The sequence below is a fragment of the Equus caballus genome, chromosome 31 (genome assembly GCF_041296265.1).
Source record: "Equus caballus isolate H_3958 breed thoroughbred chromosome 31, TB-T2T, whole genome shotgun sequence".
Taxonomy (NCBI): Eukaryota; Metazoa; Chordata; class Mammalia; order Perissodactyla; family Equidae; genus Equus; species Equus caballus.
The window spans coordinates 10005008-10030000 of record NC_091714.1 but is presented as its reverse complement, the minus strand read 5'-3'; the positions used below and the strand labels follow the sequence as shown (position 1 = coordinate 10030000).

General features: G+C 44.4%; 1 protein-coding gene across 11 annotated transcripts in view; it reads left to right on the top strand.

The window, feature by feature from the left end:
- The window catches only part of SYNJ2 (synaptojanin 2), a 117611-nt gene that overhangs the window by 80689 nt on the left and 11929 nt on the right, over nt 1-24993 (top strand). For 3 of the 11 annotated variants that reach the window (XM_023633037.2, XM_070256299.1, XM_070256305.1), the window contains exons 17-27: nt 60-216; nt 1274-1391; nt 5085-5303; nt 5409-5487; nt 6087-6255; nt 6676-6849; nt 8817-8951; nt 10267-10379; nt 11539-11647; nt 13783-13934; nt 15843-20182. In XM_023633037.2, the coding sequence (XP_023488805.2) occupies nt 60-216; nt 1274-1391; nt 5085-5303; nt 5409-5487; nt 6087-6255; nt 6676-6849; nt 8817-8951; nt 10267-10379; nt 11539-11647; nt 13783-13934; nt 15843-16589 (2172 nt within the window). In that variant the 3' untranslated portion in view covers nt 16590-20182. Of the gene's footprint in view, nt 1-59; nt 217-1273; nt 1392-5084; nt 5304-5408; nt 5488-6086; nt 6256-6675; nt 6850-8816; nt 8952-10266; nt 10380-11538; nt 11648-13782; nt 13935-14750; nt 14902-15842; nt 20183-24993 lie in introns of those variants that run through there. The other 8 variants (XM_023633039.2, XM_070256300.1, XM_070256306.1 and 5 more) reach the window with 6 other exon arrangements.

Here is a 24993-nt window from a genome sequence, read left to right as displayed (position 1 = left end):
ATATAACACAGAATCAAGGAGAACTGAGGTGGTCTTCTGACTTCTTTTCCTCCCAATAGATTTTTAAAGACTTTCACGAAGGCGCCATTAATTTTGGACCCACCTACAAGTATGATGTCGGCTCTGCCGCCTACGACACAAGTGACAAATGCCGCACCCCCGCCTGGACAGACAGGGTCCTGTGGTGGAGGAGGAGGCATCCTTTTGACCGAACAGGTGCGTGAGGCGTGTGTATTTTCGGAGCTGCTGGAGGGCGAATGATCAGTACCATAGAGAAACGATTGCATTTATTCAGCCTAGCGCTCTTGGCTACATAAATAACATTTTCTTGATATCCCAGAACTATGCAGAAGTCATCCCAGATGTTAGCCCCTGAGCTTTGCAGGTTGTGCTTTGGAGGAATTCCCTTCTGGCTTCTTTCTGGAGACTGATCTGGAATTGGTCCTGCTCCTGGCTGTCCCCATTCCTGTATCACGGCTGCCCTCCCTCCCCACCCCGTCCGCCTTTTGTTCTGGGTGGGAAATGAGGAGCGAAGCCTCGCTCTTTCTCTCCAGCACCTCCGCCCACAACACTCGTGCACTTTATCCAGCCCGTTTTGTTCAACCAAACTCTTAGCTGCTTAAAGCTCATATCGAACATGAGCAGGACCCAGGAAAGATAAGAGGGTTTTTTTAATCAATTAGTTGTCAAATATGTTCTGAACAATTATTGATGCCCAGCTAGGAAGTGCAGTTTATTTAAAATTCTAACACCTATAAACTCGTACATGAACAACTAAACTTTGCTGGTGAGATGTGTGCTGAGATTTCAAAGCCAGGACATCTCATCTGCAGATGGAAAAGAAACGTTTTCCTTCAGCTCAGTTTGTGGACATCCGCGTGGCCCCCGGGCAGTGGGAGGCAGGGATGTCTTCGTGTTCTTAGCCTCCGCATCTCCTGCTGGACCAAGTGCTGCAGATCTCCTGTGTTCCTGTGCCCCTGGGGCGGAACCCCCAGCAGCGATTTCTGTGTCCCCTCCCAGTTTGCCTGTCGGGGGAGGATGTAGGTAGCACTGGTCTTACTGTTTTGGATAATTTACATGGCAGGAGTTTTTACCCCAAGACCCAAAGCCGCTTTCGCATGATTTCAAGCCCAGAGGGTTAGAGTGAATGAGTCTGAGACGTGCTGGTCTGTGACATAGATCCCTGTTGTAGAAGCTTTGTAACCGGCATTCGTGTGTGTTGATAACATCCTGTGTTGTCTGTGGGTCTCTTGATTGGAATCCCGGTGAGTAGCTGGAGAACTCAACCTCCTAGACAACGATCTAGACGCGGACACCAAAGTCAGACACACCTGGTCTCCTGGCGCCCTCAAGTATTACGGCCGAGCGGAGCTACAAGCATCTGATCACAGGTATGTCCTCGCTGCCGTGGGCACCTTCTCCTCTGCTGGGGAAGGCAGCATCTGGTGCTCCACGCGGAGGACGGGCATGCTGGCCCCGTCTGAATGCGTGTGTAAAATACAGCAAAGAACGAGGGATAAGATGACAAATAGCTGGGTACCCACCACCAAGAATTAACCAGTGCTAGCATTTTGTCATTGCTCTGTATCAGAAATGACATCGTTTGTGAAAATTTCAAAGACACGGCCTATAGTATTCTATGTCATTTAAATTCTCATAAAGGATGTCATTGTACAACTTGCTTTTTCGTTCCTTAATATTTTTGAGATACAATCAGGTTGGTATTATGGCATTCCAGTATTCCACTAAATATATACATGGAATTTACCCATTCACCTACTGATGAATATTTTTCCTAATATTTTCTTATTACAAATACCATAGGGTTTTGAAGTGTTGGAGTCCGGGTTTTCACATGCTCTGAGCTGGTGGCTTGGCCTTGTGTGTCATGCGTTAAGGATGGAACACAAGCAGCCGAGGTCTGTCCACTCAGAGTGCGCTAGGACCAGCGAACGGGGAGCTTACCTGGTAGAACATCTTTGAGGAGATGGAAATGGCGAGGGAGGGTGTAGGTAGGAAGAGTTTGATCTTCCACAGCTGCTACCAAAGCTAGCATGTCAGTCTCAACTTTGACCAGGAAAGAAATGAAGAAAGAGGGTTGGTGGTGAATGGCTGGTCAGCCAGTAGGTCTATATCTTTAGATACTTCTAAATTCTTTAGAAACCTGTTGTTGCAAATACATACCTAGAAATGAGCTGTGGAAATCTTCAGGTGACTTTTGGGTTTGCTGGTTCAGTGAGTATGTTTAGAAGCATTCATTTAACCAATATTTATTAAGGGGCCATATAGACGAGGCCTTGTTCCTGGCACTGATGATAAGCAGTGAGCAAAACAGACGAGATCATGCTCTCATGGAATTTTCTAGTGAGCACAGATGGACAGTAACCAGATATAAGTGTTGTGAAAGAAACAAAGTAGTAGCAGAGGTCAGACAAGGGGTTGGTGCTATTTTATACCCAGTGATCCTGGAAGGCCTCTCTGATAAGATGGCCTTGGAGCCGAGACCTGAAGAAAATGAGAGTGTGAGCCATGTGGATATCAGGTAGAGAGTGTTCAGGGTGGGGAGCATGGCAGTGAAGATCCAGGAGTCTGGAGAATAGAGAGGCTGAAGTGAAAAGAGTGAGGGAAGGTCACAAGGAGATGAGGTGAGATGCGCATGGAACGCAGACTGGATGGACCCCTGTGGGCCATAACTGGGACGGTGGATTTTACTCTGAGCTGAGGAGCGGTGTTCTCTGACGAGGTGTTAACAGACTCACCCGAAGGGACTCCGATGGGGCCAGGTGGAGGCTAGTGCAGGAAGCGAGGGAAGAAATGGCGCCGGCTTTAGACCACCGTGGTCGTGGGTCACTGTGGCGAGAAGTGGTTGGGTTCTGGATGGATTTTGAAAGCGGAGCCAACAGAATTGGCTGATGGATTGGATGTGGGGAGAGAGAGAGAGAGAGAGAGGAGCTGAGGATGGCTGCAGGGATTTGGACCTGAGCAACTGGAAGGATGGAGTAGAGGTTACTCAACTGCGAAGCCTGGCAGGTGCAGATCTGGTTTGACACTTAGATATTTATTGATTTTTCTCATTATAAAAGCAGAACATCTTGGGGAAAATTAGGGAAAAATAAACAAATAAGTCATCCATAGTCTCACCCTCTGAGACGAAATCTAGTAATGATGTGTTACGTGTCTTTCCGCTGCATTTTCCATGTATGTTAGAAGATGTTACACCAAAATGTTAACCTGTGTGTGGTTTGTGAACATGTGCACACGTACTTATAGATGTATAAATGTGTCTAAGAAAATTAGGATTATATGATGTGAGCTGTCATCACATTTGCTCTTCAACTTACTCCATTAATATTTTTTAAATTAAAGTTTTTATTTTGAGATAATTGTAGATTTACATGCCGTTGTAAGGAATAATAGAGATCCCATGGACCCTTTACCCAGTTGCCCCCAATGGTGAGATCCTGTAAATCTGTACTAATATAGATACATAATGGCACAACCAGGATATTGACATTGATATATGGTCGAGATATAGAACATTTCCATCACAAGGATGCCTCGTGTTGCCTTTTTCTAGCCATGTTCATTTCCCTTGCTCCCTAACTCCTGTCAACCACTGATCTTTCCTCTCTTCCATAATTTTGTCGTTTCAAGAATGTTACACAAATGGAATCGGAATTGGAAGACTGGCTTTTTTCAGCCAGCATAATCCTCTGGCGATTCATCCAGTGGTTACATGTATCAATAGCTTGTTCCTTTTTATTGCTGAGTGGATAAAGCTGCCTGCTTTTCCTTTCACGAGAGATGTTCCTTCTTCTCTTCTTCACATGGGGCTTCTCTGAAGAGTTTTTCTGCCACAAGTTTTTATTTCTTATTTATTTATTTTTTAATTAATTAATTATTTTCTTCTCCCCAAAGCCCCCAAGTACATAGTTGTATATTCTAGTTGTAGGTCCTTCTGGTTGTGCTGTGTGGGACGCCGCCTCAGCATGGCCTGATGAGCGGTGCTAGGTCCGTGCCCAGGATCCAAACTGGTGAGACCCTGGGCCGCCAAAGCAGAGCGTGCAAACTTAACCACTTGCCACAGGGCCGGCACCATGCCACACATTTTTTAAAACACTCACTTAGTGTATATCCTTGTGTCATATTTTTCTCAATCTTCTTTTTTCTTGCTTCTCTAGAAAATGCAAAAAAATCTAACAATAATAATATAAATTTGTTGGAGGAATAATACTGATAGTATCACCCACGTCTTAATTTTTGTAGCGTTCCCTAGTTTTAAAGGTTGTCACCATATTATGTACTATTTTGTCTTATGTTTGCTTCCACTTAACATTGTATTGTAAAGGTCTTTAATAAGCTTACATAAACTTCATAATAAAGGATTTTCTAAATTTTGTAAAGAGTAAAACCATTCCTATATCAGAATTACAGTAATGATTGCATTATTCCCTGCTGATTTGTTTTCCGGTGTATGTCAAATAGATTTCTACAATGTTATTCTTAATGATTTCATAGTGTGTTACCATGCGGCTGCACCCTAACCTCTGTCCCTATTATGGAACAGTTAGATTGTTTCTCCTTTTTTCCCTCCCATCAACAGTGCTGCAATGATCAACCGTGTGTTTAAATGTTTGTCTGAATCTCTGGCCATTTTCTTAGAACAGAGTCCTAGAATTGAGATTAGTAGGTCAAACGAGGTGAACGTTTTTAACACAAATTGCCAAATTGCCCTCCGAAAAGCTTGACCCCCTAGCAAAGGGGGAAATTCCCACTTCTCTACATCCTTGGCAATCCTTGGCAATGCTGGCGATTACCATTTAAAAAATCTTTGCTAATGGTTGGTACTGTTTTCTCTCAAATCATCCTTAGATAAAAATGCCAAGATAGCACAAAGATTGGGCAACAATAAACACTGAAACGCTAGGACAGACCAGCCAGGCTGCAGGGGCCCGTGCTGGGGGCCACACTGACAGGCAATCGATGTGGAGAGTTTACAGCGGAGCTCTGGGGACTGGGGCTGAGGGCCCTGTGGCTCTTGTCCCGGGTTAACTTTTCCCATCTTCCCTTCGTGTCTAATGCAGACCCGTGCTGGCGATCGTGGAGGTGGAAGTACAAGAAGTCGATGTGGGTGCTCGGGAGAGGGTGTTCCAGGAAGTGTCCTCTTTCCAGGGTCCCCTGGACGCCACCGTCGTAGTCAACCTTCAGTCGCCAACCTTAGAAGAGAAAAACGAGTTTCCTGAGGACGTGCGCATCGAGCTCATGGAGACCTTGGGGAATTATGGGACAATCGTCCTTGTCAGGTAGCTCCTGGCCTGGCTGGCGTGGCCCTGGGTGTGCATATCCTCGAGAATTGAGAGCTGCCGAGTCGCACTGGGGGTTGACTTGGCGCATCTCCTCTATTCCAGGATCAACCAAGGGCAGATGCTGGTGACTTTTGCAGACGGTCACTCGGCTCTCAGCGTCCTGGATGTGGATGGTATGAAGGTGGGTCATGCTTGGTCACTCGTGGAGCGAGAGCTGCTTAATCCCTGTGGTTTGCGTGTGCTGTCATGTGGTCGTGTCGTCCCCTCTCCTCACCTGTGTCTTTGGGTGTAGGTGCCACATTCGGGCAGCAGCTAGGACTCCTCATTCTCATATCTAATTCTGGTATCTTCGTTGAGGTATCTAATGTCCAGCCCTGGCCACTTGCAGAATTTGAGAGAAAGAGCAAGTTAAAACTTAGTTCCCACTGAGTTACTGAGTCTGTCTTTGCTCCCACCTCCACGTGGGAGGGTGTTGCCATCATTCTCTTTAGAGTATATATTTTGGAATATGCAGCTTATAGGTAGCTTCTATGTTGATAATATTCTGGTTTTAAATTCACATGGAATGAAAAGCCAGAGATGATAATTCAGCTTTATTTAGACCAAATAATTGTGAGCTGTGCTGAGCCTGCCTGAGCTCTAGACCCTCCCTTTTTCTTGGGGAAACACGAAGACTGGCCTGGCCCCCCCTGCGTGAACTTGCACGAGATGCACTGTGGGATCAAAGGGAGTTGTTCTGACGTCTGCGCTCCTTCTCGGACGGCCGCTCTGTCCTCACAGGTGAAAGGCAGAGCCGTGCAGATCAGACCGAAGACCAAGGACTGGCTGAAAGGTTTGCAGGAGGAGATCGTCCGAAAGCGGGACAGCCTGGTCTCCATGTCTCCCACTGCCAACTCCTGTCTGCTGGAGGAGAACTTCGACTTCACAAGTTTGGACTATGACTCAGAAGGTACGTACCCCTGTGAGGACTTCTCAGTCGGGACGGCAAGGCGGGCGGGCAGGAAGTTCTCCCAGGAGCAGGCGTGAGATTTTCAAGATTCCTTCTGGAACCCTGCCTCGTGGAGGTTAGACAGGGAACTTGAAATGTGCAGGGAGGATGCATGAAATGGTAAATGGGACCTAGAGACGTCTAAAATTACATTGGATAAGTGGTTTTGAGGATGTCAGGGCTGCAGCTCCGTCCCATGTCTCAGGCATGAATGGAATTGGGGTCCCGTCCCTGCTGACACGTGGGTGCCCGTGGGCTGCTGGCAGCTATGTCGCAGGTGTCCTGACATGAGCCACGGGCCTTGATGTTGACTCAGACACACCCATGAAAGGCTATGCCGTTTCACCCTGATTGTTGGCTGTGACTCATTTCCTTCTCCAGGGGATATTCTCGAAGATGATGAAGACTATTTGGTGGAGGAGCTGGGGCAGCCTGTGGTCTCAGACGGTGAACTGGGGGGAGACGACATTTCCGATACCCCCAGCTCCACAGCAGCGGCACCTCCCAGCAAGTCACCTGCACTCGTCAAAAAGAAGCAGCATCCGACCTACAAAGGTAGCTTGGACCTTCCTTTTCTAAGTAGCCTTGGCGTTGAGCTCCCTCTCTTTCTCGGCAGCGGCTGCATCGTGCCGTCAATCAAGTGTGCACGTCCCATGAAAAGGCTAAAATAAGTTTACTATGAATCCAGCTGCCATCACACTGATTTCTCTAGTGATTTGTATTTTTCTACACCTGGTACCCGTATGACACACCAGATTCATAATGATTCCTGTTTGCTCTGTGATTGGGATGACCACAGCTCTGAACCGGTTTTACAATTGTGGGGTTTTTTTTCCTTCTCTAAAACTTTTCTGATTCAATCTCTTAAGAGACATGTTCAATATCTCTGTCCTGCCTTGGTGCATTGTTACATCCTTATATTATGATAGAGTAATATTATACATTAGCATCATTGTATCATTTTAGACTTAAGCAGGGCTGAAAGTCAGTGGATTGAACTGCAGGTCCCTAGATTAAATGGTATAATCACTCTTTTTTGAGTAAGTTTTAGAACTTACGGAACGGAAGCGTCACGTGGGCTGGAAAGCAGGCTAGTTCATATCTCAGCATCAGACTCCTGCGGCACAGCTCCGTCCACAGCCACGAATGCCTTCCAGCTGTTGGTCCAGCTGTGTGTCCCCCCCTGGAAGAAAGCTGTACCCAGCAGGTGTAGGAGCTTAGCCGTGTGCCAGGACCCTTTGAGCTGAGCCTGAAAACAGAGGACAGGAGTGAAAGTGAATTAAGATGCTTCCCAGGGAAGGTGCTTTGCTGGGAGGGGTGCAAAGTCCCCCAAGCCCCTTTGTCTAGTGTCCCAAAGCTGGTCCATAGCCCAGCTGCATGGAACCATCAGGAGCTGTCAAACTTACAGGCTGCCGAGCCCCATCATAGAGATGTGCTTTAGCCAGGGGTGGGCTGGGATCTGGGAAACCTGGCATGTTGTGAATCTCCCCAGACGATTGGGATGCACAGCCAGGTTTGGGGGCTGCTGCCCCATACAGGACCAGCAGCCTTCACCAGCAGTCAACGTGGTTCTGCACGCTGCTCACCCGAAGTGCTCCTGCCCTGGCGTGGTCGCAGCCGAAGGGATGTGTTCTTTAGACAAGAGGCGGCCCTCTTCCCTGGGGTGGCCGTCCTTCAGGCAGCCCCTGGAGGGGAGGGCAGATGTGAGAGCAGTGCCTCTTTGAAAGAAGAATGGAACCACCTGGGGCTGTGCGGGCAGCCTGGCCACCCGGTGGGCATCGAGGAGATATAAACACCCTGTGGGGTGCTCAGGCATTCCCATTAGGAGAAGTCCTGCTTCTCCCCAGCTCAACCTCGAAGATACATGGGGTTGAGCGCTTGGATTTGAAGGATGAGCGTCTGAGCCAAAATGAAATGAATCGGGCTGTGTTGTAGTGTGGGAGAGGAGACCTAAAATTGTCCTGAATTTCAATGCAATATTTCTGTAATAAAACAGAAGCAGTCGCCTCTTCCTACCGCTCTTAGCCTTCGAAGGTTTCCGCAGGACGAGGCAGGATGGCGAACACTGGTGAAGTAGCCGGCGATGGCTGCCATCTGTGGGACTTGAGGAGGAAGCAGGGACACCTCATACGAGGAGCTTGTGGCTGGACGCCAGGCTGCCCTGCTGGCAGCGAGTGAGCTTCCCAAACAGTTGTCATGTTTTGGAGTGAGGAATTACCAATGAGGCACTCTGGTTTCCAACTGTCTCCTCTCCTCTATGTGGAAATCTCGTGGATTATTTCCAAGGAGACACACCGACGCTTTTAAACACGATGTCAGTGTCTCTCATGTCTGGACAGCAAACCTTGTCCACGGTTCGCTGCGTATTCCAAGCAGGCATTGGATGCCCCCCTCCCTCCCGTGCCCGCAGAAAGGGACACGCCTCCGCTGTCCTGCGGGAGCTCCTCCTGCCGCAGTCGGCTCTGTGCAGGCCTGAGGGCGGCCCCTGACTCGCCTCACTCACCTTCCGCCATGCCCTCCAGATGATGCTGACCTGGCGGAGTTAAAGCAGGAGCTGGAAGCAGTTGGGGATTCGCACCACCGCTCTCCAAGCAGGTCTCTGTCGGTGCCCAGTAGGCCTCGGCCACCTCACCCACCGCAGAGACCGCCCCCTCCAAGTAAGACTTTGCTTGCTCTTGGCTTACCACGATGCCTGCTGGGAATCACTGTGCCTTTCCTGCTACCGAACAGATGGCTCGAAATCCACTTCTCTCTAGGCTTTGAGTCCCCACAATGCTTTTCCCCTTCCTTGGGCTCCTTTTTGTCTTAGAGCCACGACACGCTTGAGAGCAGAGACAGCTGTGCGTCTCGTGGCAGGTTGAACGATTCCTTCATAAAGCTGTTCTTCGTCGTCCTGTAGCTGTGTAGCTTTAAGCGGATTTTAGTTTGAAACCTTATAGGATGGAATATTGGGGCCGCGGGTGAGCCAGCGACTTTTTTAGCTCCTTCCTCCCCGACCCCCTGCAATATCTTTCAGAATCTTCTCTCCTTGACTGCTGCCCGCCCTCTCCTTGCTTGTTAGGACTCAAGTAAGCCCAGGGTGATGGCATGCCAGCCTCTAACCAGGCGCCATCCCAGCTGTGCGCCCATGCCTGCAGGCTCCTGGCATTCTTCAACTTGAGGACAAGTTCTTCCCAGCTCAGGCCTCACAGGGTAGTGCTTTTCCTCCTGACTCCTCAAAAAGACAGTGCTTTGCCCATCAAACTTTCCTTAATTACCTGAAAATAAAGTTGTGACGTGCTTTTGATCAGTTTCTCTTTGACCTCTACTGTTGACTTCTCCAACACTCCTCCCCCCAAAATGTGGTAATCAGATATCTAGATTTTTCTGAGGCTTTACTTTCAGAATTAGGTTCACCTTGGCTTACTTCACAGTAGAAATCTATGGCAAGCGAGAAGCACGTGACTTTTTAAACATACACACAATTTTTTCTTTACTTTTTTTTTTTTAAACAAAATTGATAGCCATTTTGTTTGGTCATTTGTCTTTCATTTAATGAGTCGTTAAATCTTGTTCTAAAACACAATTCGTTAATGGCTGCAAGTATGATTTAATAGGGTTTATTCCCCTGCTTTGGAATTTTTTAGATTTTTGCCCACTAACCGTTTCTAAAATTTGGTCCTAGTAACAGTAGTGCATTTTAAACCCCTTAAAAATGAGTTGAGTTTTATATCTGATTTAAATCCCCCCTAGAATGTTAGATTAAAATTTGCATTCAAATAAAGCTTCTCCAGAGAATCTGCATTCGCAGCAGAAGCTGATGGACAGTCGAAAGAGGACTTAAGCTTGGCTCTGTGGATGCCCCAGGGCCGCGTACGCGCTCTCACCCGCATGCGTCTGCCGTTGGCCTTGCTCTCAGCTGCCTGGGAATGTGCCTTGAAGCAGCCGGTGACTTCACTGAGACCCACACTCTGTCCTTGTTGGTTTTCGCAGCTGGTTTAATGGTGAAAAAGTCGGCTTCGGATGTGTCCATCTCCTCTGGCACCCACGGGCAGTATTCGATTTTGCAGACAGCAAAACTTCTCCCGGGAGCACCACAGCAAGCAGTGAGTTCTGTATTCAGCTCAAAGAGAAACGGGCCAGTATTTCAGACCCAGGGGTTTACCTTGTCGTGCATCCTCAGTTCCTAAGATCATGCAAGATCACCTCTTTTCTGTGAATACATAGATTTTATCTCTCTAACTGTCTGCCCACCTGCCAGCTCATCCCCAAACCCCGTCACTTAGTAGCAGGTCCTTTATAGGGCTTTTAAGTGGTCCTTTAGGACGTTAGAGAGAAAATCATGTTTGATGAAAAATCCCATGTGCCTGCGTGGCGGGACTGTTGGTTTCCAGGCTCACCTGCTTCTCCTTCTCCCGACGCTCGGCTTTGACCTTGGTGTGTACTCTACGGTGGTTGGTAGACGGGCAAACAGGAGAAGTTCAGATCAGTTGTCTTGACGAAATGCTGATTGTTCTGGCACAGAGTTAGTTAAGCAAAGAGGCCAAAAAGAGTTCTAACAGGGCTAAATAACGCAGTAGGGGAACACTAGTAAGACAGAGCTGTAGGATTTTGGAGGTGGAGAGTTCCAGAGGATGACAGCGAGCTGGTAAAGACTGCGGGTGACAGTGAATGGAGTAGAGGCAAGGAGGAGGGCGGTGGGGCTGGGTGCTGGGTGGAAGCTAATATGTCCCGGGAGAGTTCAGAGAGCTGGGCCAGGCCCGAGGCTCCGGCGTTCAGGGCCGGAGTAGGCAGTTAACTGGGTGTCGGCGGTTCATGGTGATGGAGGCTGACCATCAGAGGCGACCCAGAGGTTTGAGTTAAGAGCTAGAAAACGCACTTTGAGAAAATACGTGTGCAAGGTGTTTGAATGCCTCAGCTGGGCTGTGGAAAGAGTGGCCTCTGATGATGCTTTCTGGCTTTTATCTGGTTACTGAAATAAAGACAGAGGATAGTTTATCCACATTGCGAAATCCTGTAACCACCCGGTTTGGGAGACAAAGGTCATCTGCTCTAAATATTGTTGCATTCCTCTTCTCGGTGGGAGAGTGCTCCTGGGGGAAGGAGAGGCTTGGGGGATGGGGTTCAGGCTGGAGTTTGTGTTTTGATCACTCTCTGATGGAGCTTGTAAGTCTCATGCTCACCTACAGATCAGTAGACAGTGAATGCGCCGGTCTGGTTTCCTACCCGTGTTAATACGCTTCTCTTCCCGATTCTGTCCTCAAGCCCAAAGCTAGGACTGGGATAAGTAAACCTTATAACGTCAAGCAGATCAAAACCACCAATGCTCAGGAGGCGGAAGCAGCAATCCGATGTCTCCTGGAAGCCAGAGGAGGTAGGTGCTCTCCTCCCCGGGTTGAGAGAAAAACTGACTCTCCTTGTCATTTCATCTTCCTACTAAAAGGGGCCTAGAAGACAAAAGTAACTTTTTTTTTTTTTTCTGAAGCCAGTATTAAATGAAAGTACCCTTCAGCAACATTTTATAAAATTCCACTACTAAGATTTATTGTCCATTTAAAATTATGTATTTAAAAGGTAGTAAGTATATAAAAATCATCCCAGGATTATTAAGCAGCACTTAAGGGAGAGACTGAAATAAATGAAAATGAATTTTAGAAGAGGTTAATGTGGGCTCTGACAGATTCTGCTGGCTCTGTAAAAAGAGATAGTTAGATAGCGTCCGAATTCAGGCATAAAATCTCCTTTTTTTTTTTAAGAAAAAGATTTTTAATTTTTCCTTCTTCTCCCCAAAGCCCCCCAATACATAGTTGTATATTTTAATTGTGGGTCCTTCTAGTTGTGGCACCTGGGATACCACCTCAGCATGGCTTGATGAGTGGTGCCTGGTCTGCGCCCAGGATCTGAACTGGCAAAACCCGGGACTGCCAAAGCAGAGCGTACAAACTTAACCACTTGGCCTCGGGGCCAGCCCCCAAAATCTACTTTTTAGATCCAGCAGCAACTGTAGATTCCTTACTGGCAGCCAGGGATCTCTTCTCTGCCACACTGCCTGATCGTTTTTGCTGCTGTTACTCTGTCTAACCTGTGTTGACCATCTTTTAACTTGGAATCTCCCCCATGCATTCAAATCCCTGGTCACTAACGTTTTTGGGGGGTTTTTGTTTTGTTTCGTTTTGTTTTTAAAACACCCTAGATTTCTAAACTGCTGAGAATTTTATTTTATTTATTTATTTTTAAAATTTTTCCTTTTTATCCCAAAGTCCCCTGGTACATAGTTGTGTATTTTTAGTTGTGGGTCCTTCCACTTGTGGCATGTGGGATGCCTCCTCAGCGTGGCCTGACGAGCGGCACCATGTTCATGTCCAGGATTCGAACTGGCGAAACCCCGGGCCGCTGAAGCAGAGCGCTTGAACTTAACCACTCGGCCATGGACGGGGCCAGCCCCAAGGGGTTTTTTGTTTTGGTTTGGAGTGGGGAGATTAAGCCCTCTGAAAAGCCATATGCAATTACAATTGCCTGATTTGCTTTTAGTCTGGATATTTAACTTATTTGGAATTCCCAAATAACATTTAAGGGGGACATAAATTAAGAGGTTGCAAAACTCTGTTGTAGGATAACACAGTCACAAGTGTTTTTTTTTAATATTTAAAAAGAAATAACTAAAATTATATGGATGTAACAACCGAAGTGTCCATCAACTGATGAATGGTGTATCCATACAATGGAATATTATTCAGCTGTAAAAAGGAGTACTAATACATGCTGTATCATGGGTGAATCTCAGAAATAGTATGCTAAGTAAAAGAAGCCGAACACGAAAGGCCACACATTATATGATTTCATTTATACGAGGTGTCTGGAAGTGGCAGATCCATACAGACAGAAAGTTATTCGTGGTTTCCAGGGGCTGGACAGAGGAGGGAATGGGGAGTGACGGCTATGCATATGTGTGGGGTTTCTTTTTAGGGTGGTAAAGTTGTTCTGGAACTGGATAGTGGTGATGGGCACACAACTTTGTGAATATACTAAAACCCACCAAATCGTATCCTTAAAAAGGGGGAGTTTTATGGTATGTGAATTATTTCAATAAAGCGATTTAAAAAGAAAAATCTATAGATGGAGAGGTTAGGAGAGGTTTGAGGTTTGAAATATACCCAGGGTCCCAACTTAATGTTTTCTTGGTCCTGGGCCCTGCTGCGATTTTGAGGCATTTTGGATCATCTCCTCTGAGAAATACACATAAAACCGTGCATGTGATGTCAGGGCCTCACTGAAGCCCATCAGGACCGCCCACGGACCCCAGATCACATCCCTGGTGAGAAGCTGAGCATGAGAAGCTGGGGCCAAACCTAGCTGATTGGTCCTGACAACTGTCAAAGATTTTTTTTTAGAAAAAAGGAAATAAAGTGCATCAGTAAATTATCCTTAGAATGTAGACCGCCTAAAGATTAACTCATGCAGCGAATTGCCTTGACCTGTACACGTCAGCCATGCAATCGTGTGTTTCAGGCACCCCGGGAGAAGCCCTAAATGCCATGGCCCCAAGGGACCAAGGGTCTTCCAAACCAGAGCCCACAGCGGGGGTGGCCCCACTCCTGCCCCGTCGGCCAGCACCCAGAGTTCCTGCCATCAAGAAGCCAACCTTGAGGAGGACAGGAAAGGTAAGAACCTGGTAGTGGAAGCCCCTTGTCCTAAGTTGCTCGAATGTCTCGTTAGATAATGTCTCCATTGAGCCTGGTCTCTGCATACGCATTCATGAATACGCATCCTTGAGGAACATGCTTGGCAAGCGCTTTCCCCTTCGTATTCCTGCTGCATCTTGTCTCTAGCTGAGCAGAAAAACCAGGAGTTTCTCACCGTGATGGGAACAGCTTGGAGGTATCATGCCTCCCGAATGTTCTGTTGGAGTCCCCAAATCGAACCACCATGGGATGCTTTATTCCAAATGTTCCACACTTCCCATTTGTGTGTGGTCTGTGTTGTGGGCACGTGGTTTCACATGTACAGATTTTATTTGCCTTGATGCAAGGGCTCTGTCCCTGGAGCCCTGCTCTGGACGCTGCCTTGTGGACCAGCCCGATAGCCCCCTCACCCACCCCGCCACGCTCTCCGCCCCTTTCTACAAGCTCTTAAGGGAGCTCTGTGCAAACGTGGACAACCGTTTCAGATAATGTGGTAAAGGAGTGTTTCAGCATGATGATAACTAAGTAAAAATATTTGTTTTGGTTCTTTCATGTGGACAAGATCCAGAAAACAATTAACGAAAATGAAACTTTGTATTCATTTTGTGACCGTTTATGCTTCATTTGTAGCTGTGTTTCCGTCTAAAGTGTTGTTACATAATATCTTTTCAATACTGTTTTTTAAAAAGCAAAAAAGAAAGGCAACAACGGATTCCGCCGTTAGCTGTGTTGACAAGCCCTTGCGCAGCTCGGCTTCTGGAGGGTCGACAGCTTCTCGTGCCACTTTTCTTGCAGATTGTGTTCTGCTCTCGCTCTCAAGCTTCTCAGCCTTGCTTGCTGCTTCAAAGACATGAGTTTGTCAGGACAGTAGCAGCCCAAAGACTGGCACCCATAGAGACATCTGGATCTTCCGTTTGATCTCGGTGTTCTTGTAACGGGACTCTCGGTAATGCCTGGCTGGTCATTTGCAGAATGCCTGCTGTTTCTCTACCTGTAGAGAACGTGAGCCGTGCCTTTGGTGCGCCGTCCTTCCAGAGCTTGCTTTGTGTTTTCTGGGTTGCTTGTCCCTCTTTTGCTCGTTGCATCTGTCCATTTTCCATTCCTCCTTGCAAAACAGGCCTCTCTCCTCCGACTTTGTCTTTTCTTTTAAAAGCCAGGGGCAGAAATGGATTCATTTTCCCAACCGGCTGCATAGGAGTTACAGTCAAAGGCTGTCGGGGAAGGGATTGTTTTCCGTTTGTTTCCTAAAGAACCAAAGGAAATCCTGAAATGCCGAAGCTTGAGCTAGGGGAGGGCCATTTCTTTTTGAAGAAAGAAATGGAGCCAGCTCTTTTGCGCTCTGCAATTGTTTTCTTTGTGATATTTTTGAATTGGAACCAAGGAAGTAAAGTTCTGGCGTGAAATTTTCCATTCTTCTATATTTAAATATCAAAGATTCAAGGAGCAAGTAAATCCATTAGTTCTTCTGTTAGCTTCTTGCTGCGCGATCAGTTTCTTCAGCCATGCACGGTGCAGACTGAATTATCAAAGCTTCGGCCTCAAAGGACAGAGTTTTCAGAGAGGTTCAATTTTAATAAAGAGCAGAACCCCATTTCCTAAGGTAACAAAGAAAAACTTGTCTCAAATTATTCACTGAAGCCCCGGTTTTAAAGTTGTCACTCATATTTCATTGGACCTGCTGGCACTTGATAAATGTGTGTGTGTCTCTCTTGTGCTCTTTCAGACCCAGCCACATGTCCGCATCCCGGACATTCTCAAATCTTGAATTTGCTAGAATGTCAGCTTAGCCCCCTCTTTGCTCCCTCACCGAGACTGATGCTCTCTGATTCCCAACCCCACCTCTGGGGCTGGCTTCTTATTTACACTCTTTGTTGTGCTTTTTCTCAGCCCACGTCACCGGAAGAAAACTTTGGACAACAGACTGCCCATTTTACAATCGGGCCCCCGGAGACGAGCCTTGAAACTCCTCCTCTAACGACAGTCCCACCTGTTCCCAAACCAAGAACACTTCAGCCTGGGAAAGGTGTGGAGAGGAGGCCAAGTGGCGGGAAGCCAGTGCCCAACAATGCCCCTCCGGTGGCTGGAGCCACCACGCCGCCCCCTCTGCAGGTTCCACCTCTCGTGCCCCAGGTCCCCCCAAGGAGGAAGAAGTCAGCCCCCGCCACCTTCAATCTGCAGGTTCTGCAGAGCAACAGCCAGCTTCTCCAGGGCCTCACCTGCAGCAGTAGCCCCAGCAGTGACTGTCCCCCTGCACGCCAGCCTGACGGGGGTGCCCTCCTTCCACAACCAGCTTTTCTTGGCACTTCATCTGCTGCAAGCCCAGAAACTGATGGCCCCAAAGAGCTGAAGTCAGAGGCAGCCTCCCTTCTGGATGACCATCAGGATCCCTTCTGGAGCCTTCTCCAACACCCTAAGCTGCTGAATAATGCCTGGCTTTCCAAGAGCTCTAACCGCCTGGACACGGGGACCACGAACCTTGGAAGGGCGCACACAGCCCCACCCCATGTCAGCGCCTCAGCTGCCGAGGAGCCGCCAGCGGAGCACAGGCAAAAAGACTTCGGTCACTGGGTGACGGTCAGTGACAAGGACAAGAGGACGGTGCTACAGGTGTTTGACCCACTGGCGAAAACATGAGTGGGAAACCTTGACCCCCACTTCCTTGGAACGTGTGCCTCCTTCCCTTAGGCATCACTTTACAGGGAAAAGCCCAGAGTCAAAAGAGACATCTATTTAAAGGCACATTGAAAAAACATTTGTACTTCTGTCCCTCTTGTGTAGTTTACAAACCTTGTGTCTCTTATTGAATAAGATGATTATTCAGCCACCAAGATATGCTTTATTCCAGACTTGTGCGTTTGAAGTGTCCTCTCAGGGGTGTGGGAAACCGCTGGTTAGGTTCACTGTATGGATTTTAGGAGACAGAGTCTGGCCGGTAATGCCCAAGAAGCTCTCTCCTATTGATGGTTGTTCAATTTATGTGTGTATGTGGTGTTTTTAAAATTTTATTTGTACTTTACAGATTTGAAGTAACTTTCTGGCGAACCACCTAAGGCTTGATGCATAAAGTAAGGATTAGACTGAAAGGTGGTCGGGGCCATTAAGAGCTGTACGTGGCCCGCTGACACCGGCTTAAAAAGTCAGAGTGGGAAGCAGCCCATAGATCAAGCAATGACTAGACTGTACGTTCCCATGAGCCCTTGTTGACTTACGCACATGTAGATGAATCTTGATTACGTGTGATCCTGTGGGAGATGGTGTCTTACACTGTTCTGGTTCTGAAGTACATACCATTAGCTTAACCTGAGCTTAAACTGGGGAAAGACTCCTGTACCACGTCTTAGACATTGCATGCCCCATAAATTGCTATCGTCCTGAGCCCTGGTGTGCTACTTGAACCAATTTTTGCACACTATCTGTTCCCTGTTAAACACAACCTCCTGGATTCTTTATTGCGTACCTAGTAAAACCAGGAAATGTGAAAACTCATGCTGGCACATGATATTGATCCTCATCATTATAGTATGAAGAATATTTAGTTTAGCCTGGTCTGCCAGGCTGTAGCTTCAGGAAGGAACGTACCACATGTCCCTAGCTATAAGACACCCCAGGGCAGCATTTCTGGGGTTTGCTCATCTATGTGTTTATTAGGTTTATTTTTTGCATATACATTTTTCCTGTACATTTCCAACACCATTTCTTGCCTCTTAGATCACTTAAAAAGACATCACCATACTGTTTTACATTCTTAAAATATTGTCATAAGGTCTAGAATGCATTTGGAGCAGATATATTTTTGCGAATAAGAAAGGCACTGGGGGCTGGCCCTGTGGCCAAGTAGTTAAGTTCACGTGCTCTGCTTCGGCGGCCCGGGGTTTCGCCAGTTCGAATCCTGGGCGCGGACATGGCACCGCTCATCAGGCCACGCTGAGGTGGCATCCCACATGCCACAACTAGAAAGACCCGCAACTAAAAATACACAACTATGTACTGGGGGGCTTTGGGGAGAAAAAGGAAAAATAAAATCTTTAAAAAAAAAAAAAAGAAACTCACTGGCAGAAGCTTACTTTGCCACATAGTGTATTTAGGAGTCTTTCACATCATAGAATCATAGAGCAGTGATTCTGTGTTGTCCCTAATGTGACCGGGGAATTCCTGTACTAAATGCCAGTAGTTGGGATGGCAATAAGCATCTCACCTGGGGGGTTGGGGGGTGGGGACCACTTTCTTTTGACCAATCAGACCTCTGGGATTTCAGAATTGTTTCTCATTGCCACTGTCATGATACACTGCAGAGTATTTAAATCTGGCACTCACAACAAAAACACAACTACAACATTTATCTCATTTCATCTGAAAACAGATAACAGAAAAAGGTGTTAGTGACCCATAAAGATAAATACATAATACATGTAGTTGACTGGTCCTAAAAGATGGTGTTTCCGGCCTTAGCTGATTAAGGCCCCTTCTGTAGCACTTACGTACTTTATATCATTGTTATCTGTCTAACAAATGTGAGAGGTAAACAACGTGATCCTTGAAAGAGTTTGGGGGAGAAAGAAAGCGAGATGGATAATAGGCTCAGAGAAGTTAAATAATTTGACAGGGTTCACATTGCTACTAAGGGTACAATTGGGAGTGGAAGCAAAGATTTCTGAATTCAAAGGCTCTTTTATCTGTAACCTCTTATCCCACCAAAAAGGAGGTGAATTTAAAAGCAGATATTATGTAACCACCAGTCAGAAGAGCAGAGAAACATAAGTACCATAGAAGTTGCTTGCCATGCTGGGACTAGGCCTAATTTTCCAGCTTGCTTCTTTGTTCTAGAAAGCAAATAGCACATAAATGGTACAGAGAACAGAATTTCAATAAAGACAAGTGCTCATCACACAAGTAGCTTTTAAGAATCCAACAGTGAATATTTAACACACAAAGTTGAGGCAGGTCATAAGAAAAATTACAAGTAGTTTAACAAGAATTGAACCAACATTATTTGATGATGGATGTTCAAATTTAGTGAACGACATAGACTGGATTTTGAGTTGATAACATGTAAGGTTCTCACACCAAGGTTCTATTTAAAAAACAAAGAATTGGAATTGCCTTATTTATTCTTTAAATCAGTGCTTAATCGTTGTAGGTTTCCGAGGTTAACAGCAGAGTTGGTGGAATGATCTTGACAATAAGCAGCTGCCTTCCTGGGGATTTCATTCTGTGGTTTTTTATTTTTAGTCTGTCTTTGATGTTCCCACGCGGGCCTTTCTTTGGTGACCTTGCGGTTTATTTCGCGACTGTTCTGTAAGACGTTACGCTTCACTGCAGTGTTTTGGGCACAGTGCTTTGCAATTCAACATTGTCTCTCTGACCCCAATTATATTCCCTTTTACAACATCATCTTCTCAGACTTCTTGCCTGTTTTTTAAATTGGATCCAGTAAATGAATGAAATTAGGACATGCGCCCAAGCAATTCCTGTAAAAGTTTGAAGTTGTTGAAGTTCCAGACGCTTAAAATTCTCCTGACATGCGTATAAATGTGAGCAAAGTAATGTATGAAAACATTCGCTCTATAATGAAGTAATTTCATCAGAAAGAAAAGTTGCAAAAGTTATTTATTAGGTGACTGGCAATTAATAGCACCCTGTAATGTTTATTTGAAATGATAATTTGTACTGAAATTGTGACAAATACCTATTAAATGTTTTGTCTTTTTTTTTTTTAATTTGGCTTCTTTCTTTTCAGATATGAAGAACACCTTGGGATGTCTTCTTTGGCTAGCCTTCTATTCTGGATGAAATGTGATTACTAGTTATTCTTCTGTTTGAGTTTTTGGTTTGGGGTCTTTTTTCAACCATCAAACTAAGTTGAAAAAGCAGAAAAGTAACAATCTGGTTAAGAATTTATGACTTGAATTCTGCTACCTGGGACCATTGCCATCACATATATGATAACTTTGTGTGACAATATCTACAATACTGAGAGATGCTAGAATTCATTTTCTGTGGGACCTTTTGGAAACTTTTAAAATCTCTGACTGCTAGAGTGGTTTGCGTACATCACTGTGTAGAAAGAAAGAAGAAGAGAGTAAACAATCTTCAGGTCCTATCTAGGTTTGTTGTTAGCTAAGAAACGCACAAAATAAAGTCATGAATGTTCCCTGATGACTTTCAGGAATAAGAATATACTGACACTCTCAAAATAATAAAGATGGCTAGTCCATCCTGACCAGTAAGTGCTGTATTGAATTCATTTAATCTGAGTGCACAGCCCTGGGATGTGGATGGGGAGGAAGGAATTGGCTGGATGTGGTACCTTCCTTTTCCCAGGTAGTGGGAGAGAGCCCTGAAGCCCACTGTCATGCAAGGCAAGTTGTTTGTGCCTGTGTAATAGGCTCTCTCTGCATGAGGTCGGAGACCAGGTGAAGGAGTGACGCGTTGTGCACAGAGGGTCAGGGAAAATCTGAGAGAAGAGGATTAAGAATTTGACAAGTAGCAAAGTGGATTTATGTGCATGGAAAGCATGTTAGCTGATGGGCAAGAATTTCAGACGTCCTTAAATGACAAGTTAGGGTTTTATTCTGTAGATAATAGAAGTAGTGGGTAGTGGAAATACCTAAATAAATCTGTGTGTTAGAGTGGTGAAGATTACAGGCTTTGCCTAGGCTAACAGCAGCTCTTCAAAGCATCTGGAATATAGTTTCTAGATGGTGTGAGGTAGGGGGTCCAACGGCAGCTTCCTGGGGGAATAGTTATACCATTTACTAAGTAACAAACCATTGCTCTCTCTTCCTTTAATTAGGTTTCTCAAGCGGTTATTCACTTTATTGACACTTTCAAATAACACTGGGTTTATATATCCTTTCTTTTGTTTTTTAATATTTTTTTCTGTCAATTTTTTAAACATTCTTCATTAACTTAAACTTACCCTTAGTTTGCATCATTTTTCTACTTTTAAATTTTGTTCTTTTCCTAATTTATTAATTAAAGGTAGCACTGGGTTCCATTATTTTTAGTTTTTCTTAAGTAAAGTCATTTAAAGTTATATATTTTCCCCTAATTATAGCTTTAATGTTACCCTATCCATTTTGGCATGAAATATTCTCCTCTTCATTGATTTCTAGGTTGCAATTTGCTTTTATTTTCTCTTTGATCCAAGGGAGACTGTGTAGTTTTCCAATAGTTAAGGATTTGCTTGGCATTTTAAAATTGCTCCTAAATTTATTGGATTATGCCCTGAGAATGCAACCTTGATAAATATCTGCTTTTTAAAGTTGATTTAAGTTTGCTCTGTGGTCAAGTGCAGAATTGATTTTCAAAGTGATTTCATCAATATAAAATAAAAATGTTTTTTAGTTGTAGGGTACAAAAGTATGTGTGTCTGTGCGTGTGTGTGTGTTGGTACGTTGCTTCCTCTGTACCCCAAATGGAACAGGTCTTTCTGCAAGGCAGATCTGGGGGATCAGTGCAGGCTCTGGTTCTGGCCCCAATGCGATGGTTCCCACTGTTCTTAGCAAGATTCCTTAGATTTTCCTGAATAAACGCTTCTCAGTTTGTTGTCTTTTGATGAATCTCTAGATACTTGGAATGATTGCCTTTGCTAATATTTACTAGTTTAATAGATGTCTCTCTGGAGGAAAGGTTTCCATGAGCCCTTCATACTGCCATTCCAGAATTTCTCTCCCCTGGGCAATCTGTTCTGCACCACTGGTCTACTTGTCAATCTGCGTACCAGTACTACATTGTCTTATTTCATTTAACTTTGGAATCTGGTAGAACAAGCGCTCCTACCTTATTCTTTTTCTTTAGAGTATCTGGACTGTTCTTGACCCTTTGCAATTGCATGTAAATCATAGAGTCAATTCATCAAGTTCTATTAAAAAAAATAAAACCTGTTACACTTTTTGACTAAGACTGCATGGAATAGAGTAGATATCTTTACAATATTGGCTCTTCAATCTCAGAACATGGTATATTTCTTCAGTTAAGGATTTCATTAACGTATCTCAAAGTTTTTGTTAGAAAAATTTTCGAATGTGAAATCAGAGGAAACAGTTTGAACCCTCATATATCCATCACCAAGATTTAATAGTAATTAACATTTGGCTATATTTGCTTTGATATTTGACTCCTAAATACTTCTAATATGTATCTCTAAATAACATTTTCTTTTATAACCTTAATACCATGATTATATCTAACAATTAACAGCATTTCTTTAAAATTAATTTGTTATTTTTTGCTAGTGTACTGATTTTATTTATTGTGATAACATTGGTTTATGACAGATAAATTTCAGGTGTACATCATTATATTTTTATTTCTGTGTAGGTTACATCATATTCACCACCCAAAGACTAATTACAATCCATCACCACACACGTGTGTCTAATCACCCCTTTCACCCTCCTCCCTTCCCCCTTCCCCTCTGGTAATCGCCAATCCAATTTTTGTCTCTATGTGTTTCTTTGTTGTTATTTTCATCTTCTATTTATGAATGAGCCCATAAGGTATTTGACTTTCTCCCTCTGACTTACTTCGCTTAGCATAATACCCTCAAGGTCAATCCATGTTGTCACAAATGGCCAGATTTCATTCCTTTTTATGGCTGAGTAGTATTCCGTTATGTATATATACCACATCTTCATTATCCATTCGTCCCCTGATGGGTACCTAGGTTGCTTCCGAGCCTTGGCTATTGTGAATAATGCTGCAATGATCAGAGGGGTGCATGTATCTTTTTGCATTTGTGTTTTCATGTTCTTTGGATAAATACCCAGCAGTGGAATAGCTGGATCATGTGACAGATCTATTCTTAATTTTTTGAGGAATCTCCATACTGTTTTCCATAGTGGGTGCACCAGTGTGCATTTCCACAAGCAGTGTATGAAGGTTCCCTTCTCTCCACATCCTCTCCAACACTTGTTATTTACTGTCTTGTTATTTATAGCCCTTCTGATGGGTGTGAGGTGATATCTCATTGTAGTTTTGATTTGAATTTCCCTGATAATTAGTGATGTTGAGCATCTTTTCGTGTGCCTGTTGGCCATCCACATATCTTCTTTGGAGAAATGTCTGTTCAGATCTTTTGCCCATTTTTTAATCGGTTTGTTAGTGTTTTTGTTGTTGAGACGTATGAGTTCTTTATATATTTTGGATATTAACCCCTTATCAGATACATGGTTTGTAAACATCTTCTCCCAATTGTTAGGTTGTCTTTTCATTTTGTTGATGGTTTCATTTGCTGTGCAGAAGATTTTTAGTTTGATGTAGTCCAATTTGTTTATTTTTTCTATTGTTTCCCTTGCCCAGTCAGACATGGTACTTGAAAATATGCTGCTAAGACTGATGTTGAAGAGCATACTGCCTATGTTTTCCTCTGGATGTTTCATGGTTTCAGGTCTTACATTCAAGTCTTCAATCCATTTTGAGTTAATTTTTGTGAATGTTGTAAGATATTGTTGTATTTTCATTCTTTTGCATGTGGCTGTCCAGTTTTCCCAACACCATTTATTGAATAGACTTTCCTTTCTCCATTGTATATTTGTTCCTTTGTCGATGATTAGCTGTCCATAGATGTGTGTTTATTTCTGGGCTCTTGATTATGTTCCGTTGATCTGTGTGTCTGTTTTTGTACCAGTACCATGCTGTTTTGATTACTATAGCTTTGTAGTATATTTTGCAATCAGGGAGTGAACCAGCTCTGTTCTCTTTTCTAAGGATTCCTTTGGCTACTCAGGGTCTTTTGTTGTTCTATACAAATTTTAGGATTCTTTGTTCTATTTCTGTGAAAAATGTCATTGGAATTTTGATAGGGATTGCATTGAATCTGTAGATTGCTTTAGGAAGTATGGACATTTTAACTAGGTTAATTCTTGCAATCCAAGAGCATGGAGTATCTTTCCATTTCTTTGTGTCTTCTATTTCTTTCAACAATGTTTTATAGTTTTCAGTGTACAGGTCTTTCCCCTCTTTGGTTAAGTTTATTCCTAGGTATTTTATTCTTTTTGTTGCAATTGTAAATGGGATTGTTAATTTCTCGTTCTGCTACTTCGTTGTTAGTGTATAGAAACACAACTGATTTTTGTATCCTGTAACATTACTGTATTCATTTATAATTTCTAAAAGTTTTTTGGTGGAGTCTTTAGGGTTTTCTTTGTTTGTTTGTTTTTTCTTCTTCTCCCCAAAGCTGCCCCTACATAGTTGTATATTCTAGTTGTGGGTCCTTCTGGTTCTGCTATGTGGACACCACCTCAGCATGGCTGGATGAGCAGTGCTAGGTCCACACCCGGAATCCGAACCAGCCAAACCCTGGGCCACCGAAGCAGAGCACGCAAACTTAACCACTCGGCCACAGGGCCAGCACCTTTAGGGTTTTCTATGTATAAAGTTGCATCATCTGCAGATAGTGACAGTTTTACTTCTTTCTTTCCAATTTGGATCCTTTTTATTTCTTTTTCTTGCCTGATTGCTTTGGCTGGGACTTCCAATACTACGTTAAATAAGAGTGGTGAAAGTGGGCGTCCTTGTCTGGTTCCTGTTCTTAGAGGGATAGCTTTCAGTTTTTCTCCATTGAGAATGACATTAGCTGTCAGTTTGTCATATATGACCTTTATTATGTTGATGTGCTTTCCTTCTATACCCATTTTATTGAGAGTTTTTTTTTATCATAAATGGATGCTGTATCTTGTCAAATGCTTTCTCTGCATCTATTGAGATGATCATGTGATTTTTATTCTTCATTTTGATAATGTGGTATATCACAGTTGATTTGTGGATGTTGAACCCACCCTGCACCCTGGAATAAATCCCACTTCATCATGGTGTATGATCTTTATAATGTTTTGTTGTATTCAATTTGCTACTATTTTGTTGAGGATTTTTGCATCGATATTCATCAGTGATATTGGCCTGTAATTTTCTTTTTTTGTCTCATTCTTGTCTGGTTTTGGTATCAGGGTAATGCTGGCTTGTAGAATCAGTTAGGGAGCTTCCCCTCCTCTTTAATTTTTTGGAGAAGTTAGAGAAGGACAGGTAGTAAGTCTTC